At 35.1% G+C, this 18,227-nt stretch overlaps 1 protein-coding gene across 4 annotated transcripts; it reads left to right on the top strand.

The window, feature by feature from the left end:
- The first annotated feature begins 9,834 nt into the window (after window positions 1-9,834).
- On the top strand, window positions 9,835-17,519 carry fut10 (fucosyltransferase 10). Of its 4 annotated transcripts, none has more exons than XM_058790339.1 (5): window positions 9,835-10,095; window positions 10,204-10,249; window positions 10,333-11,369; window positions 14,644-15,479; window positions 16,501-17,519. In XM_058790339.1, exons 3-5 carry the CDS (start codon window positions 11,021-11,023, stop codon window positions 16,720-16,722), a joined length of 1,407 nt encoding a protein of 468 aa, XP_058646322.1. In that variant the 5' UTR covers window positions 9,835-10,095; window positions 10,204-10,249; window positions 10,333-11,020; the 3' UTR covers window positions 16,723-17,519. The 4 variants fall into 4 exon arrangements, with proteins under 4 accessions (XP_058646322.1, XP_058646325.1, XP_058646324.1 ...); XM_058790340.1 differs by having other exon boundaries at window positions 10,065-10,095; window positions 10,192-10,249; XM_058790342.1 differs by lacking the exon at window positions 10,204-10,249 and having other exon boundaries at window positions 11,135-11,369.
- Window positions 17,520-18,227: the final 708 nt, after the last annotated feature.

The following is an 18,227-nucleotide window of genomic DNA, read 5'->3' as shown; positions in this document are numbered from 1 at the left end:
CATTGCATCTGCACTCATTTTTGATCCACACATCTTCAGAAAGAAGCTTCAAAGGTGATCAAAAAGAGCGTTCTGAACCCTCATCACCGAAATGGTTCATGTATGAATCAAACAGCCAAACACTTAAAAAATGGATCATGTACTATATGCTGTTCTTGCCTTTATCAGTGTTAGCTATTATAGGAATATTTATTAAAATCAACTGAATCAGTGCAGAACCAATAAGTTCAAGCTTATTATAAACATAATTCCTCAAACAAAAGCCAACATATTGCAAGTCAACACAAAGTTTATATGTTCGCATGAAAAGCTTGACATGTACTAGCAACTATATAATGCTATTTAAGGCTATTCTGATCATTACGACACTGGCACAGCAACTGTTGAGTACTTGTCATTTATAATGTTTTCATCTTGTGTGTAGATGCAGTGACACGGAGAAAACACATGGAAGGTCTGAGGTGAAATCAGTGGTTTTCTTTTCAAATTGGAACTTTTACATGACAGCAATTCAGATGTAGCCTTTGTAAAACATAGTATTTCCAATGTGCCATTAGTCAAATAGTCTTGCACATCCCTGCTTCAAAAACCTGCAAGAACACCGTTTATGTATATTCAACTCAAATGGCATGATCTCTAAAGCTACTTTTCTGCAAAAACTTCTAGAGTAAGTCCATGATTTCTGTGGACAACATTAAAAAAAATGTATTTTGCCTTCAGATAAGACAATGACACCTTTTGGAGAGCCAACTTTTACACCACGTGAACAGCCGTGATTAGTAACCACTTTGTAACCAGAAATAATGTGTATCTGCGGTACCTTCACATCCACTGGAAATGAATGTAATGGAGCCTGATTGCTCCTAATGAAAGCCGTGAGGCTGATTGCACACCACTCTTTGGACGAAGAAGGTCGCATTTGTATATATGAAAGTCAACCGACATCACCTCCTGCTTACACTTTGCTCCTGACAGCTAGTGTTTTGGCAAAGTAGAGTTGCACACAATCACTTAGACAGGCTACTGTGTGGGTCTGAACAATAGACATTTCTTCAGGATTTTGATGAAAAACAGGAATCTAACTTGCATGTGGCTGAGAAACAAAGAACAAAAAAGCAGCACATCCTCTACATATACATTAAGAGAATGATATAAGCTGCCGTACACAACATTGCATGCATACTCACCGAAATGCATGGCGGACAGTTCAGCCGTTTGGCGCAAAGCCTGCCGGGTTACTTTGGAAGTGTTTGAGGATGTAAAAGTTAAAGGGTTACTCCACCCCAAAATGGAAATGTTGTCATTAATCACTTACCCCCATGTCGTTCCAAACCCGTAAAAGCTTCATTTGTCTTTGGAACACAATTTAAGATATTTTGGATGAAACCCGGGAGGTTTGTGACTGTCCCATTGACTGATATTCTCCAAAATGGCGCTACGCTGACGCAGAGGCGAATTGTTGAATAAAGTCGCTATTTTTGTTTTCTTTGCATACAAAAAGTATTCTCGTAGCTTCATAACGTTACGGTTGAACCACTGATGGCAGATGGACTATCCTGACGATGCTTTTCATACTTTTCTGTGCCTTGACAGTGTTAATTACTTGGCAGTCAATGGGACAGTCACAAGCCTCCCGGTTTTCATCCAAAATATCTTAAATTGTGTTCTGAAGATGAACAAAGCTTTTACGGGTTTGGAACGACATGGGGGTAAGTGATTAATGACAAAATTTTCATTTTGGGGTTTAAGACACAGGAGGTGTAATGTTGATATTTCATGCACCTATTGCATATGGATTGATGTTTCTTTTTTTCTTCCTTTTTTACATCTTTTTCTGCCTAAGCTGTTTACATTGTTTGAGTAGTTTGCCCAACACTGGGGACTGAGAAGGGGTGAGTGGGTAGAAGAAGAAGAGAGGGAATAGGAGAACAGATAAAGAAAGAGAGGAGGTAGAAAGATATGGGAGACAAATAACTCTTGTTATGAACTTTATGATAAATGTATTTTTTAACACCCAGTTGCACACTGTTTTTTTTATTTGTGAATTACTGTACCTAAAAACCCATTTAAAGCAAATGTCGTTTCACCTTGTCAAACACAGTTGTCTGAACAAACAATTTCATATTGAGCAATATTGCTGAAATGTGGGTTTGTGAGTTCCCAGCATGCACCTCAATCATCCCATCAATCCAGTCGTTCAGTTCTGGTGTTCTGGGACATTTCCAGTTATAAAAAATAATCCCGGCAGCCTTAATACAACCAATCTTAGAATAAATGCATTTTTTGCTATGTTGGGTACCACTAATTTATCTCCAAGAAGGCATAATAATGTATAATAATATGTATGCAATTAATTTTCCTCTAGTCAATCATTATCACAAATATTAGTTCCCAAATTCTTCTGCCATATGGTTTCCAGATTGTTACAAGTGAAGTTACAAGTTACACGGTGCATTGATTTGTCACACAGAAGCAGTCTGAGCTTCACGTGGCAGCTGTAGATAAGCATGCACAGGATTCTCATTTGCACTGACACGTTTGTTCTTGACACACTGCATAACAAGTTCACTCCCCAATATTATATATTTTTTAGCAATTCAGAGTATGACATAAAAATTCCATTCTCATACAAAACATTAACGACAGCCACTCCTTAGAGTTGCCTTTGTTTCCAAAACCCCACTGCTTTGCCTGTACAGATTCCCGGGTTGTTCCACAGTGATGCATATAACTCTATAACGTGATGTCCTGCACAGTTTATGAAATTTGCTCCATACAAATCTTGAATGTATCGTCACTGGATTTGAGTACCATTCCTCTCTAGAGTATTGTGAGAGAAGACCAATGGGATGAAATGGTGATGCCAGTTTCTGATCAGTCCATCCCGAGTCTGTCTCACCCCAGTGTTTAGCCAACTTGGCCTTTTCAAAAGAAAGATTATACATCCATACGTGCGGTAATCCAAGGCCTCCCCATCCCTCGGAGAGCAGAGTTTGCTCATTTTAATCTTTTTCCTGCCCACAGAAAGTCCTTGATGATTTTGTTGTATCTTTTAAAAGTAATGTCTGCAATATTCACAGTTATCATCATAGTTATATAACTGAACTGCAGCACAATGACCATTTTGACACCGTTAACTTTGCCCCACAAAGAGGCATTTATCCACATTATTGTTTATCTTTGTCAGCAATGGTTCATAGTTTAACATTGTTTCGTTCAAATTCTGAGTCAGTTTCACTGATAGGTACTTCATCCCTATTAATGGAGGTAAAGATTTGAGAGGGTCACAAGATAGCAACAAAATCTCATCTGCAAACAACACTGATTTGTGTAAGATCTATTCTTCTGCCTCCTAACTCCTGTAATGTTTGAGTCTGCTGGAGTCATAATGGCTCTGATACTAGATTGCCACTGTTCTGGAGGCTACAGGTCAAGTGTTGACGTCAGTGTAAGGTCAACTATACGTAATATACATGTAGTTGCCTTGATGAATTTGTAGGCTGAATGAGGCTTTTTGCATTTAGTGAATTAACAAATTCAGTCACTTTATTTTAAGGTCCAATTCTCGCTATTAAAAAACCATTAAGCATGACATTTTCCTCAGTAAACTGCAAATTTTCTGCTTATTAATAGTTAGTAAGGTTGTTAAGTTTTACGTATTGGGTAGGATTATGAATGTAGAATATGCTCATGCAGAATATGTGCTTATAAGCACTAATAAACAGCCAATATGTTAATAATAGGCATGCTAATAAGCAACTCGTTGATAGTGAGAATTGGTCCCTACACTGAAGTGTTGCCACAAAATCAAATGAACAAAACAAACTAGTATTGCTTAAGAACATTTTTAAGACAGTAGTTGAGAGAAAATCTGATTGCATCAGGTTGTGCCGAATTAAGTTTTCTCAATTCCTTTTCTACAGTGTGTTTGTCAACAGCTGAACGCTTATGTAACGATTCGAGAACAAATCTGTAGTTTGATGTCAGTGTTCGCTTTCAGTAAATGTGGCACTGAAAAGAATTCAGCGTTTTATTATGAAGTCATATCGAACTCGAACAATGATTATGACAGAAAAGACTAACTGAGTTCTGTTTTTTGAGAGCTTTGGAGTTACCGCTGAGTTTTCTCAGTAAGCATAGCAGATGTAGGATATCATTCACTGTAAACCCATTCAGTGTATCATTAGGAGTCCCAGTATTTTCTTATGCCAAAATATGTTTAATAATCTAATTGTACATTACAGTTATTATGAAAGATTATTAGGATTAGGAAACATAATTAATCTGAACAAACTGAGGCAAAGACAGACCATGAAACAAAAGCAGAGGGCTGAACAGAAGGAGAAGAACAGCGACTAAAGGAAGATCTCGAGGAGGAATCTCATCCACTTCCAGCTTCAACTTTAAATGGCACTTAAAGTGAATGATCATCATGTTTCTCATTAACAAGAAGAATCAAAAGATTCGAATGAAATGAAGCATTAATCTTGGCTTTTGCGTCACCTGGTGCGGTCAGAACAGCTTCACGCTTTCTTTAAACGGGTGAGCGAGTGTTTTATGAAACTGATTGGAAACAGTTGCTTGGAAACCAGATTGCTGAGATGCTCTTCAGATGATGGAGACGGAGTCGAGGAGGGATAAGGAGCTAATGGACAGCAAGCATGTGATGTCCGGAAGGACATCTGTGTGGGTTTACTTTGACATTTATGTGTTGGAAAGTCACTGAATGTCTGAACATACGGTTCAGTTTTCTGTTTTTGTTCACATGTATTTCAGTTCCACAATTGTATGAATGACATCAAATTTACATAGTTTTAGAGATCTACACAAAATCTCTCTTAATGTTCTGATTGTCTGATGTCATGTTTAGTATCTTGTATAGGATTGTAATTCATGCAAAGTGAATGATGTTATAAATCTAATTCTAATCATATGTGCCTTGTAAGATGGCTTTGTCCATGAAATCAGCTTTAATGTGTGATTAATGTGTGTCAACAGCAGACACATGATCAAAGTCAAGCAGAGCGCTGGTCTTCGTTTAAGTGCCCAATTGTGCTTTCAATAATTAGACTCTTGTGTCTTTCTTCAGTGTATAAATTTGTGGCCACCTACACATGTTGCCACTAGCAACCAAATCCAAACCATGCATTTGCTCTAGTTATAATTAGCAGCAGCCATAAACTTGCAGAAATACTTTCCAGAGAATAACATTTTACACTGCTCTCTCTCGTGCGGTTTCTCGGATAACTGTTAGTTTGGTTTACACTTTTACTCTTTCACATCATAATGCATTTGTGCTCAAGTTTTCAAACAGCATATACAATACAATGCTATACGATCCTCTGATACATTTGCTAATAAATAACATGGATGTGCGCAGATGGAAATAGGCATGAGAACTGTGCTTGTTTATATACCGAACCGTTCAAAAGTTCTAGGTTGGTAAGATTTTTAGTTTTTTTGGAAAAAAGTGTCTTTCTTCACCGAGGCTGCATTTTTTTAATCAAAATGTAATTCCTGTGATCAAAACTGAATTGTCAGCATCATTACTTCCAGTCTTCAGTGTCACATGATCCTTCAGAAATCGTCTAATATGCTGATTTGCTGCTCAAGAAGTTCAATTATCTGATGGAAAAAAAGACCAAAAGAACAGCATTTACATTCAAAAACATTCACATTCAATTCACAAAAATCCACCCTTTAATTGAAGAAAACGCGTTATGAAATAAAGGTTTTTCTCCAATACAAGTTGTCCTTTTATTGAATATTTTTTTGCAGACCAGACTCCTCCTCCTCAGTCTCCTGCAGGGTTCAGCTCCGGGAGCTGCATGGTTTTGTGTTCAGTTACCCATTTTGCTGTTGATTTTGATGTTTGTTTTTGGATCATTGTCCTGATGGAAGATCCAACCATGGCCCATTACAAGATTTCTAGCAGAGGCAGTCAGGTTTTGATAAAATCCATGATGCCATGTATCTAAACGAGATGTCCAGGACCTCCGGAAAAGTTCAAACTTCGCAAAAATGTATGGAGAACAATTCATTCTGAGCAAACATGCTTAGTTTGGTTAATTTCTTATGCTCTGGACGCAGAACTGAATGCTGTGATAGTGAGGATGATGAGAACTCTTTTAGTTCTGTCCGTTTCCATCAGTTTGAATGCATAGATCTTGTTCATTTCTATAATTATGGTGTACAGTTTCATATCATTAGTGCAAAAAAAAAAGATAAATAAATAAATACATACAATCTGTGAAGTGCTTATAAATCATTAAGTGTTTTAAATTTTACCCCAATAAACCATATTTGTCAGGCTGCCAGACAAGATTAAATATATGGCTGTCCATTTCAAATGGAGTCTCCAATAAAATGGAGTCGCTTTTAAGATAATACATCGTGTCATATATAAACACTTGTGATGGAGTAAAGTATAGTGTACGTAATCAAACAGACGGCGTATTCTCCAGCTCAGAAGCACCTGAGGCCCAAAAATGTGTTCAATTAAATTTATTTTACTTCTTCTAATATGTTGTCTTAATTATTATGTCAATTTGTGTAATCTGTGTAGTATTTTTGCATTGTATTATTATATAGTACCACTGTATATTATAATTTGTGCAAAAAATATTACATTAATTAATTTTTTCTTGGTTTTAGTTTTAGTCCTACAAAGCTTTACACATTAGAATGGAAGCCCGTTTCCGCCACTGGATAAAAAAGGTTATTGCGACTTTTTGTCTCACAATTCTGACTTTTTTTCCTCAGAATTGCGTGATACAGACTCGCAAATTGCGAGTTAAAAAGTCATAATTCTGAGATATAAACTCGCAATTCTGAGAAATAAAGTCAGAACTGCGAGATATAAACTCACAACTCACAATTTTCTGTGAAATAAAGTCAGAATAACATTTTTTATCCAGTGGCGGAAACGGGCTTCCATACATTAGAATTTAAACGCATCACAGGTTAACAGGCCTCACAGAAATAGTTGATACAAATTTTAAAAGGTCCTTTAGATAAACGCTTTACATCAAGTTTTGCACTTAAAATGATCTTCACATTCATCTGAAATTGTCATATTTCATGAATCAGTAGTGGGCTGAGTGAGAGCCAATGAGATGCAGACATTAGATGAGAGATGCTGTTATTAGTCTTTGTTTGGTGAGTAGCTATTTATTGTGTTTGTGAAGTGCTCTTCACTTTGATTATAGGAAACGGAAACCTGTAAATCATGTAATAGTGAGCCATCAGTGCTGTAGTGCTTTACTCTGCCTTTAACACATACAGTTTCAGCCCACAAACCAAAAATCACTTAATAAAAATCTGTGTACAAAATGTGCTTTTACTGACCTTTCTTGAGCATTCGTGAAATGTTCTATTCTAATTCTGTTTTATCTGTTTTCTTTTTTATAAAAAAACACTTGATCCTCTAACACTTGCACTCTCTGTTCCATTTCTATTCTTTTGACTTGTTTTATTATTATTTAAAAAAAGACCCTCTAACACTAGCCTTCCCTGTTCTATTTCTATTCTATCTACTTGTTTTCTGTTTATTATATAAAAACCTTGCTACGTGTACTGCATTAGGCAAACTGAGACGTGTCACAGCACTCGCATATCATTGCTGTTTTGTTGGTTTTGATTGCTTCTGTTGTCCTCATTTGTAAGTCACTTTGGATAAAATCATCTGCTAAATAACTAAATGTAAATGTGCAGGAATCGATTTGTCTGACAGTCTGTTTGGCTATAGTTTAAAAACAACAACAACACACTGATATTAAACAACAGTCAGTTGTAACATTAAAAAAATCTAAAGCATTACTATTTGTGAACCTCTGTACAAAAATTCATTTCGTATTCGACAGCCGTGTGGTTTAGTGTGAAGCAATGTGTTTGTGATGCGCTTCATGAGAGGATTTCTCCTCTGAAACATAAAAGGAGAACGGCCACTCAAAGTATTTTTGTTGTTGCCATGGCAGCAAACAGGTATGACTCACGGTTTGCCCCGGTGAACTTCATCTGTTAAAGCAGATGTACTCTATACATCATAAAAAATGTGCATCTTATTGACAGTTTCCCTTTTTTTGACATTCAATTCGTATTCAAATGAACTTTATGTACATAATACATCTCAAGTTTACAGACAACATAAAGTCTAAAAGTAAACAGATTTTATTTTGATGTAAAAAGGTCAATGGGCCTCCCAGAATTGGCGCGGAAGGCCCTCGGTGGCATGTTATTACTATTATTGTTTTTTAATTTAAGGGGAGACACTGCAGGCAAAAACACGTCATGCAGCTGTCAGTTTTGAGATTTTGGGCTTTTTGGTTTTTCATAAAGTGTGTTTTTCAGACTAGTAGAAAGAAAACATCCAAAAGACACTGTTAAGTGTTTCTTTTATAGCACTTTATCTCTATTTGTGTCAATAGATTTCAACTACAATACATATTTTTAAAGGCTGTTTTCTCAAAATGAGTTTTTTCACCTACACTGAGCCATAAATCTCCACTTCAGTAGCACTTACACACACCAAACTTTACATTTTTATTCCTGTCTATATCCTGAAGGTTTTTACAGACGGATTTGTTAATATATAATTTGCTTGATTATATACAACATTTTAATCCCCCCAAAATTGTGAAAATATAGTGTTTTCTGAATTATGGAGTGACAAAATGAGATACCCAAAACTCTCTCTGTAAAAACCTTTGACTCTAATATGTCCAAAAAATTCAACTGACTTCATCCAGTGTTCAGATTTTTGTACTAGAAATGTATGCAAATCAGCACATATTTCATTGAATAATGCATCATTTGCATATTTAAACCTAACATTTTAGAAAACTTGCAATACAAAATGTATTTTGCAATTTAATAATTTGCAATTATCAATGTAATCAATCAACTAGGTAAGTAAGGCGATAACTTACTTTTTTTACCCTATTCACCTGCAGTGTCTTGCCTTAATACTTAGGCCACGTGCACAATGTAAAGTTTCAAGTGTAACAATTAATTGCATTTAAATACAGTGAATCAACAATTTTAACCAAACCTCCATTGACAGAGCCATTGTGTTTTGTTCGTTTTGAAATCCACGATAGGTTTTCTATGGCCTTACAAAGGAGGGAAAAAATACATTCAAAAATACAGAGAGATTGATTATGTTGGTTGGAAGAGAGAGAAATGTCAAATTTGCTGTCACTCTGAATTTGGCTGTAGTGTGTATATGGACTTATTGTAATTTGTGCTGTTATTATTCAGTTAGATGCACATGTCAGATCTAGTTGCTATTTATTAAAACCTATATGAGTAAAATCATTAAATTTGAGTTCATAGTGTTGCTGTTTTGACATACCCTCAGTTAAATATGGGCAATTAAATATATATTTATTAAAATGCCTTTAATATAGAATAATTTTACCTTTCAGATGAAAATGGATTCTGTCTCTGTCTTTTCAACTGGCCAAAACACACAACAGTTGATTTAGTATTTTACATTAACAGCACTTTAAAAAATATAAAACTATTCATAAGGAAGATATCAAAAGTCATTTATACAAGGTGTCGTAGTGAAATATAGGTGCTTAGATCAAGTTTATGACAGAGATTCATATTTAGAGTAATGTGTGCTGATTATGTCCTACTTATTGGGGTTAATTTTACTTACATGGGGCTAATTTTATGAAAAAATGCATAATGTACATCTCACTTGCCACCTCTTTTATTCACTATGAGAATGTTGCATGGTCAACAGCAAAAAACTTTTCTTTAATGAGTGTGTGTTTCTGCGGTAAAACCCTTCTCAGAGGAAGCGTCTGTGGTTTAAAGGGACGCGTAACGGAAGTGACGCAGAAACTACGGAAGCACGCTCTGCGGACTGCAGCTATGAGATCAATATATTTACAGGAATAAATCATGCATCACAGATCGCAAATATTCGAAAAAACATGCCATCAAAATAAATAGTCTGGAAGTGTTGTTGTTTTTCATGGTACGCTGACGGAGAGAGGGTTTGACATGTGGCCAGTCTCTGTGAAAAAACTTTGTGCTTTTTGTTTCTGCGCGTCTGCCTTTGTGTTTTTAATCATGACATTTCAGGTAATATATGAACTCTACCTTTAAATTAAACCTCAGATAGTCAGCAAAGATTTGCTTACCTAAACATTCAAATGTTTTACTTTGTATACTGATAAGTCGATTTTATAGGACACCTAGCTCTAATCTACTCGAAGCGCACGAGAATGCTGTCTAGGTAGGAAGCTCACTCTGATAAATGTAGCGCAAATGAACCATAAGTGTGGAATATGCTGGTTTTAAAGTTGTTCTTGTTTGCAGATGTCACGCTGTGTGTCCGCTGGCCTTCGGGATCTGATCAGTCTCTCACTAACCTTTGGATAAATCTCTGTCCTTTCCTCATCCTTGGTATCTCCTTTTACTAAAATCTCCTTTTTTCCATCCCTGCAAACTGACATATGAAATAGCAATTGATTAATGTTTTTATTTATTTATTTATTTATTTTTTAATAGATGCATTGCATTATTTTTCTCCACTTCTCTAACAAATAAAACATTTATGAAACTTTTTCTTTTTCTTTTTTCTCTCGAAGAACAGCCGACTCATATGTGACCCTGGACCTCAAAATCAGTCATAAGGGTCAGTTTTTGAAATTGAGGTTCATACATCATGAATAAATAAGCTTTCCATTGATGTATGGTTTGTTATGATAGGACAATATTTAGTCGAGATACAACTATTTGAAAATCTGGAATCTGAGGGTGCAAAAAAATCTAAATATTGAGAAAATCGCCTTTAAAGTTGTCCAAATGAAGTTCTGAGCAATGCATATTACTAACCAAAAATGAAGTTTTGATATATTTACGGTAGGAAATTTACAAAATATCTTCATGGAACATAATCTTTACTTAATATCCTAATGATTTTTGGCATAAAATAAAAATCGATCATTTTGACTGATACAATGTGTTGTTGGCTATTGCTACAAATATATATATATATATATATATGTGTGGTCCAGGGTCACATATATTTGTCTTGACCAAACCTTCCTCAGTAAATCCATCCTTCATGTGTGCAGTATCAGTGGTCATGTATTCACAGGCTTGTCTGTCTGTGCAGGTTATCGAACAGCTTGGAGAGTTTGAGCAGAAGGCACTCGGACAGCAGTTGTCACAGAGACAGGCCGCTGAGGCGATTCCTCGTGGCTCAGAGCTCCAGGACCCTGTTATTGTGTGGTGGTCTCCTCTGACCGGAGAACTGGGACGTCTCGGAGAGTGCGGCCCTAACAGATGTTTCTTCACTGTTAACAAGTCTTATCATTCCCATCCACAGACAAAAGCTTTTCTTTTTTATGGTGAGTGCAATTGTTCCATACATGCATTCATTTTATATTCGCATTTATATTAATTAAATTCAATATTAAAATTGTATACAGTTTTGTCTACATAAAAAATAAAATACACCGCACTAATATTAGTTGTTTTAAATGCTACAAATGAATTTAGCCATCAAAACATCGTAATGTACAGAGAGTGGTAGGTAGATTACTTACAAATTGTAGTCCAATGCTGATTCCAAAACATGACAAAAACTATTCAATAATGTACATTATATTACACATTTTAGGTAATATAATTTCTAACTTTTGGGGAATTGTGAGTTAACAAATGAATTTTACAAACAAATGAGCAATTAATAAAATCTAGTGCTGTCAAACGATTAATCGTGATTAATTGCATCAAAAATAACAGTTTTTGTTTACATAATATATGTGTGTGCACTGTGTATGTTTATTATGTACATAAACATATACATGCATGTGCGTGTATTTATAAGAAAAATATGTTAGATTTGTATAATAAATATATTTACATATAATATAAAATATATACATGTAAATATTTTCAAAATATATACTGTGTGTGTATTTATATATACATAATATATATACACAGTACACACACATATTATTACATAAACAAAAACGTTTATTTTGGATGCGATTAATCGTTTGACAGCACTAATGAAATCATTAAAATGATTTTAAATTATTTTAAAATAACAACAATTAAAATAAAACACTTACTTATAAAAGATTAAATAATTAATTTACATCAGCAAACCGTGAACATGCAAATGTTGCTGAATTATTATCTTATTCTCTCAGGGGGTATTTCAATTCAAGTAAATATATTAGGTGAAAGATTTTCAGCTGAAACAAATTTGGGGAATCCCTGCATTACACGTAAATAAGAAATAACATGAATTTGTGCACTTTAATGTGTTTGAAAGATAAAAACCATCCAAAGACATAGTAATACATGGTTAAATAAACAGTGATAATTCAGATAGACATTAATGTGTTCATCAGTATTCGATGCAACAGAATGTTAAGAGAACACTTCTTAAAATTGAAATGATTTTTGTAAACCCAGTTGTCAAGTGCTGTGTGCCCTCTCAATTTTCTGTGTAATTATATCCACCTGACTACTAAATCAAGAAATGATTAATGATGACTATTCTGTGAATAATATATAAAAATATAATCAATAAAAAGTAACTGTATTCTGATTACAGTTACTTTAAGTACTTAATTTTTTTAATCAGATTATGTAATCCAGATTATATGTAAATGAGTTACTATCCAGCATTGTGTACAGAATGAAAAATCTATTTTCATTTAGATTGCTTTTAACAGTGTTATTAAATTAGGTAATGTTAGATTGTGCCAACAATGACAAAAATGTTAGATTTCGTCTCCACATCAGGAATACTAGATCCTACTTAAATATCCGTTTGTTATGTTTTACCGGATTTTGTGTGATACTCAAAAAAACTGTATTAACAGTAATTTGTCAGTCCAGGAGGCAGACAGAAGATGCCAGGGAAGAGCAGAAAGCAGGAGACGAGGGATGAAAAATCTTAGTTGTGTATGTTTCAATCCTTAGGCTTTGTCTGACCTGCACAAATACAACGAGTATTACATTATTATACAGTACCAAAGCAAAGGCAATGGAAAATGACTGCTTCACAACATGTGACGTTAAAAACCTTGAAATGGAGACATTTTCTTATCTCTTATACTCTTGAAGATAAATATTCCTTGAAACCACAGAATCATAAGACTAAACAACAATGATAAAATAATATAAAACTCCACCCACCAACATGCGATTGGGGCAGTGAACATTACAAAACACAATCATCTAACAACAGTTTCAGTGGCGTAGATGGTTAAGCATGTGCTTTTTGACGTGATCGAATCTGCCTTTCACCAATTTTCTTTTCTCCCTTTTCAAATCAAATTTCGTATCATTTCAATATCACATGGCAATGGAAATTATTTTCAATAAAAATGAAGTAAATATTCAGAAAGTTGGGTAGGGTTAGGGTAGGTGTAGGGAGGGTTTCATTGTCCCAATAAGGTGGCATCCATTTAATAATTTGAATTGAAATTATAATTTACATTCAATATGTTATTATTGCATTCTGTTTTATAATGTACTACAAATACAGATATTTGGCACTATTCTGCTATTTGAAAATCCTTCTATTTTAACATAGTGTAAATAGAATCCATTGCTATTTGCACTTAATGTAAGTAGCATCTATCGCTAAGAAAATATGCTGTTTTCACTTAGTGCAAATAGCCGCTGCCTGATATAAAATATATTAATAAAATATAATGCAGAATGACTGATCAATGAATGATTGACATCCAGCTAAAACAGTAACCCCATATCAAAAATTACTCTTTGCAAATGATTTTCTGTTATAATTTATTAAATCATAATATTTTTTCCAAAGTCATTCAACAATATGGTAGAAATAATATTGATTTTGATCCTTGTACTGATGAACACAGACACTTCCTTTAAAGGGACAGTTCACCCAAAAAATGAAAAGTCTGTCATTAATTACTCACCCTCGTGTCGTTCCAAACCCGTAAGACATTCGTTCATCTTCAGAACACAAATTAAGATATTTCTGATGGATTCTGAGCGCTCTCTGACCCTCCCATAGACCGCAATACAACAGAAATGTTCCCAGGTTCGAAGATGAACGAAGGTCTTACGGGTTTGGAACGACACGAGGGAGAGGAATTAATGACAGACTTTACATTTTTGGGTGAACTACCCTAGTAAAAAAGTAATATATTTAAAATACGTTTATTTCATACTAAATATAGTTAAAATCTATTAACATATTTACTGACAGATATCTCGTGACTTACTGATATAAAAATTATAGTTAAACTTTATTTGGCATATTAATGCACAAGTCTAAAATGTGTTTTAATGTCAATTTTGACGAAAATCGTATGATCTTTGAATAATATCGGTCTTTAAATGCAAGTATACTTGCAATAGTTCCACTTTAGCACAATCAGATATATCAAGCATATCTTTAATTGTACTTCAGCACTACTTCTGCACAATTAAAGTGTATTAAATACAAAATGTAGCAGATTTTAAGTATACCAGTTTAGTGTACTAAAAGTACAATTGCAGGGCATTTTATAAGTACATAAATATGAAAATGTATTTGTAGTATACTTAGCATGAAATAAATGTATTTCAAATACATTTAAGTCTATTTATTTTTCACTAGGGTAACCTTTTTTCCAGGTACCGATTTCAGCATTGAAAGTCTTCCTCTTCCGCGTCACGAGCAGCACCAGTGGGCGTTGTTTCATGAGGAGTCACCCAAGAATAACTACAAGCTTTTTCACGAGCCGCTCATTACCCTGTTCAACCACACAGCGACCTTCAGCCGCCGCTCTCACCTGCCCCTCACCACGCAGCACCTGGAGGGCCTCGGCGCCCTCAGCGCACAAACACACCTGCTGCCTCTGTCCTACAAAAACCAGCTGAGGAGAACTCTGGCGCCTGTGGTGTACGTCCAGTCCGACTGCGACCCACCGTCTGACAGAGATGTTTACGTTCGAGAGCTGATGCAGCACATTCAAGTGGACTCATACGGACAGTGTCTTCATAATAAAGACCTGCCACCTCATCTGAGAGACTCCACTGCGATGGACGATCACGATTTCTACCAGATCCTCGCCCAGTACAAGTTCATCCTGGCCTTTGAGAACGCCGTCTGTGATGACTATATCACTGAGAAACTGTGGAGGCCGCTCAAATTAGGAGTTGTGCCGGTGTACTACGGAGCTCCTAACGTGCGCATGTGGTTGCCAGATAACAGGAGCGCAGTCGTGGTCGATCCCCAAGAGCCGCCGAAGAAGCTCGCTCAGTATTTAAAGAGGTTGGACAAGAATGACTGGGAGTATCTTAGGTATCTGGAGTGGAAGCACAAGCGGGAAATATCTAACGTGAATCTGGTGACCGAGCTGAAGGAGCGTCCGTGGGGTGTTCAGGATATTGGTCAGGATAACTTCATTGATGCCTTCGAGTGCATGGTGTGCAACAGAGTCTGGGAGAATATCCACCGGCGGGAAAAGGTAATGAAATGATGATTTTGAGAGGACTTCTCATTCTCTTATGGTAACACTTTAGATTAGGGAACACACATTCACTATTAACTAAGAGTTTTTCCTCAATAAGCTCCTCTAACTACTGCTTATTGATAGTAATTAAGGTAGTTGTTGTAGTAGTTATGTTAGGTATTGGGTGGGTTAGGGGATCTAGATTAATATGGCATTAATATGTGCTTTATAAGCAGTGTTGGGAAGGTTACTTTGGAAAAGTAATAGGTTACAGATTACAAGTTACCCTGTTTAAAATGTAATAAGTCGTGCAACTCTTTCAATTACTTTAATAAAGTAATGTAACTGATTACATTTGATTACTTTTCTAAATTTCTAATGTTTTCAACTGTTCAAACTTTTAAAGCAGGCAGGGTTTAACATTACAGTAGTGCTCAACACTGATTACTGTCACTTCTGCAATCCTTTATCCCTCGAATTAAGATTATAATCATTTAATTTCAAAGCACAGCCACCACAAAATCAGACTTACTTGAGATCATTCTAAGGTTAAATATAGATTTAAAATCATAACAAGATAGCTATGTTTTTGAAATCAGATCTTTGCATAGCTATGACAGGATACACTGGCGTCTAACAATGCCTTGAAAATAAAGTTCATCTTAAAAATAAAGCATACACATAAACCCAAATCGGAAATAAAACAGAATAAGCATGTTCTGTGTCCTAAACTCTTGAAACATAGGTGTCTCATATTTTAGAGCAGTCAATTTTAATTTAGGAAAGAAATCAAATCTGTATGTGTGTAAAAAAATAAATAAATCAGATGTAACCCCCTGTAATAACTGTAATTTAATTTTCTCAGCTAACTGATTACAATTACATTTGTTTTGTAAATTACGTAATTCCATTACATGTAGCTAGTTACCCCCCAACACTGTTTATAAGTACTAATAAACAGTAATATGCAACTAGTTAATTAGGGAATACCTAATCTAAAGTGTTAATGTCTTCTCTTTTACTCGGTCTGTGACAGAAACTGCCGTCTAAAGTCTGGCGAGCTGAAGAAAGCCACCTCACATGCCCACCTCCAAAACTGTTTGAGTTTGCGGTGAGAAGCAGCTCGTCTCCTCGGCAGATATGGAGAGCCAGTTATGAGCAGTCCAGACGAGAAGCCCGAGCGCTGGGACTGCTGATTCACAGGAACAGAAACTTTACGGTCACGCAGTTCTGGAGAAAAGTGATTGAAGGAAACTGATAACTGAAATGCAGTTATGATGTTTATGTGGATGGTGAACCTGTGGGCTGCATTTCAAGAGGAAATACAACATCAAAAGTGATGTGTAATTCATAGGGCTATTTTCATGTTATGTGGAAACAATCTTTATGTGGACGTGACATTTTCTCTTAAACATGCTCAGGATATGCATTAACGTGATTTTATAGTATATAACCTAATATCCTATGCAAAAGGCTGGTAACACTTGACAATAAGGTCCCATTAGTTTAATGTTAGTTAATGCATTAACAATGATGATTACATTTGTTACTGTATTTTTAATCTGTTAACATTTCGTCACTTTGGAATTATAAGGTTCTATCTGCATTCTGAGCAGTTTTGAAATATTGAGCTTCAAAGTTTTTGCATTCTTATAGCGATAAGGCGAACAAGTTTCTTTCATACATCAGGCCCAAAATGTACACAACTTACAAAAAAACAAACAAACAAAAAAAACCAATGTAATTAAGTTGTCACAGAATAAGAATATGTGAATAACTCAATTTTGACAAAAACAAAAAAAACAGATAGAGCCTTATAATTCCAAGGTGATGATTTGTTAATATAAACTGTGACTTTCATAAATTCAGTTACAGTTTAGCAAAAATACAGAAAACCCAACAGAAGCAAACATTAAACCTCATTTTTAATATTTGTTTCCTAAGCAGTTTCTTTGCGTGAGTATGGCAGATGTTTTTTTCATCCGTGAAGTCAGTGTTCAGTACTCAAGGCAGCAGACGTTGCCTAATAAACTTGAAATAAATGACAATTTTACACCTTGTAGTGTGGATATAATTCATAGGATCCTGTCTTTCAAATGAAATCCCCTTTTATTGCTGTTTTCTTCTGTGTAGTGCTTCCTCTTCACCTGTCTCAACACTAGATGGAGACACAAACATACAAATATACAAAATATAGCTATATGCCACGTTTTCTGTATTTTGTCTCTGTATGTAGATATATAGCAATATATAAGCGAGCGATGTTGATAATATTCTATTTTTCTATCAGCAGTAGTGCTTCATGTTACTGCAGAGTGACTACTTTTTTGATAGGCTGTCAAAATAGAATAAGGATTTGGCTCTACTGTATAATGTAACTGTGTAAAAAATTATACTTGAAGCTTATTGAATGTGAACTTAATTATGTTAAAATGTAATTAATTATGTAAAGTTTACAAAGAATTATACAGAGGTTACATTTCAGCCAGGATCTACCACAAATGTAATCAATTTTGATAGAAAGTTGAATAGTATAATTATGTTATAATGGGTTACAAAAGTACTTATGAAACTTAAGTACTGTAACTGTGTTATGTTATTCTGTGGTTGAAATCAACATACATTTCTGTTAAATCATTACAGTATTTTCATACAGGAAGATAAATTTGACACAAAATGGAGCAAAATTATGAATTCAAATGTTTAATGTGTTAAGACTTATACAGCAGTAAGTCATTGATACACAATCATCAGTCTGCAGAT

This window comes from Onychostoma macrolepis, chromosome 10 (assembly GCF_012432095.1).
Source record: "Onychostoma macrolepis isolate SWU-2019 chromosome 10, ASM1243209v1, whole genome shotgun sequence".
NCBI lineage: Eukaryota > Metazoa > Chordata > Actinopteri > Cypriniformes > Cyprinidae > Onychostoma > Onychostoma macrolepis.
Note: the sequence above shows the minus strand (reverse complement) of the source record. Positions and strands in the feature narration are given on the sequence as shown.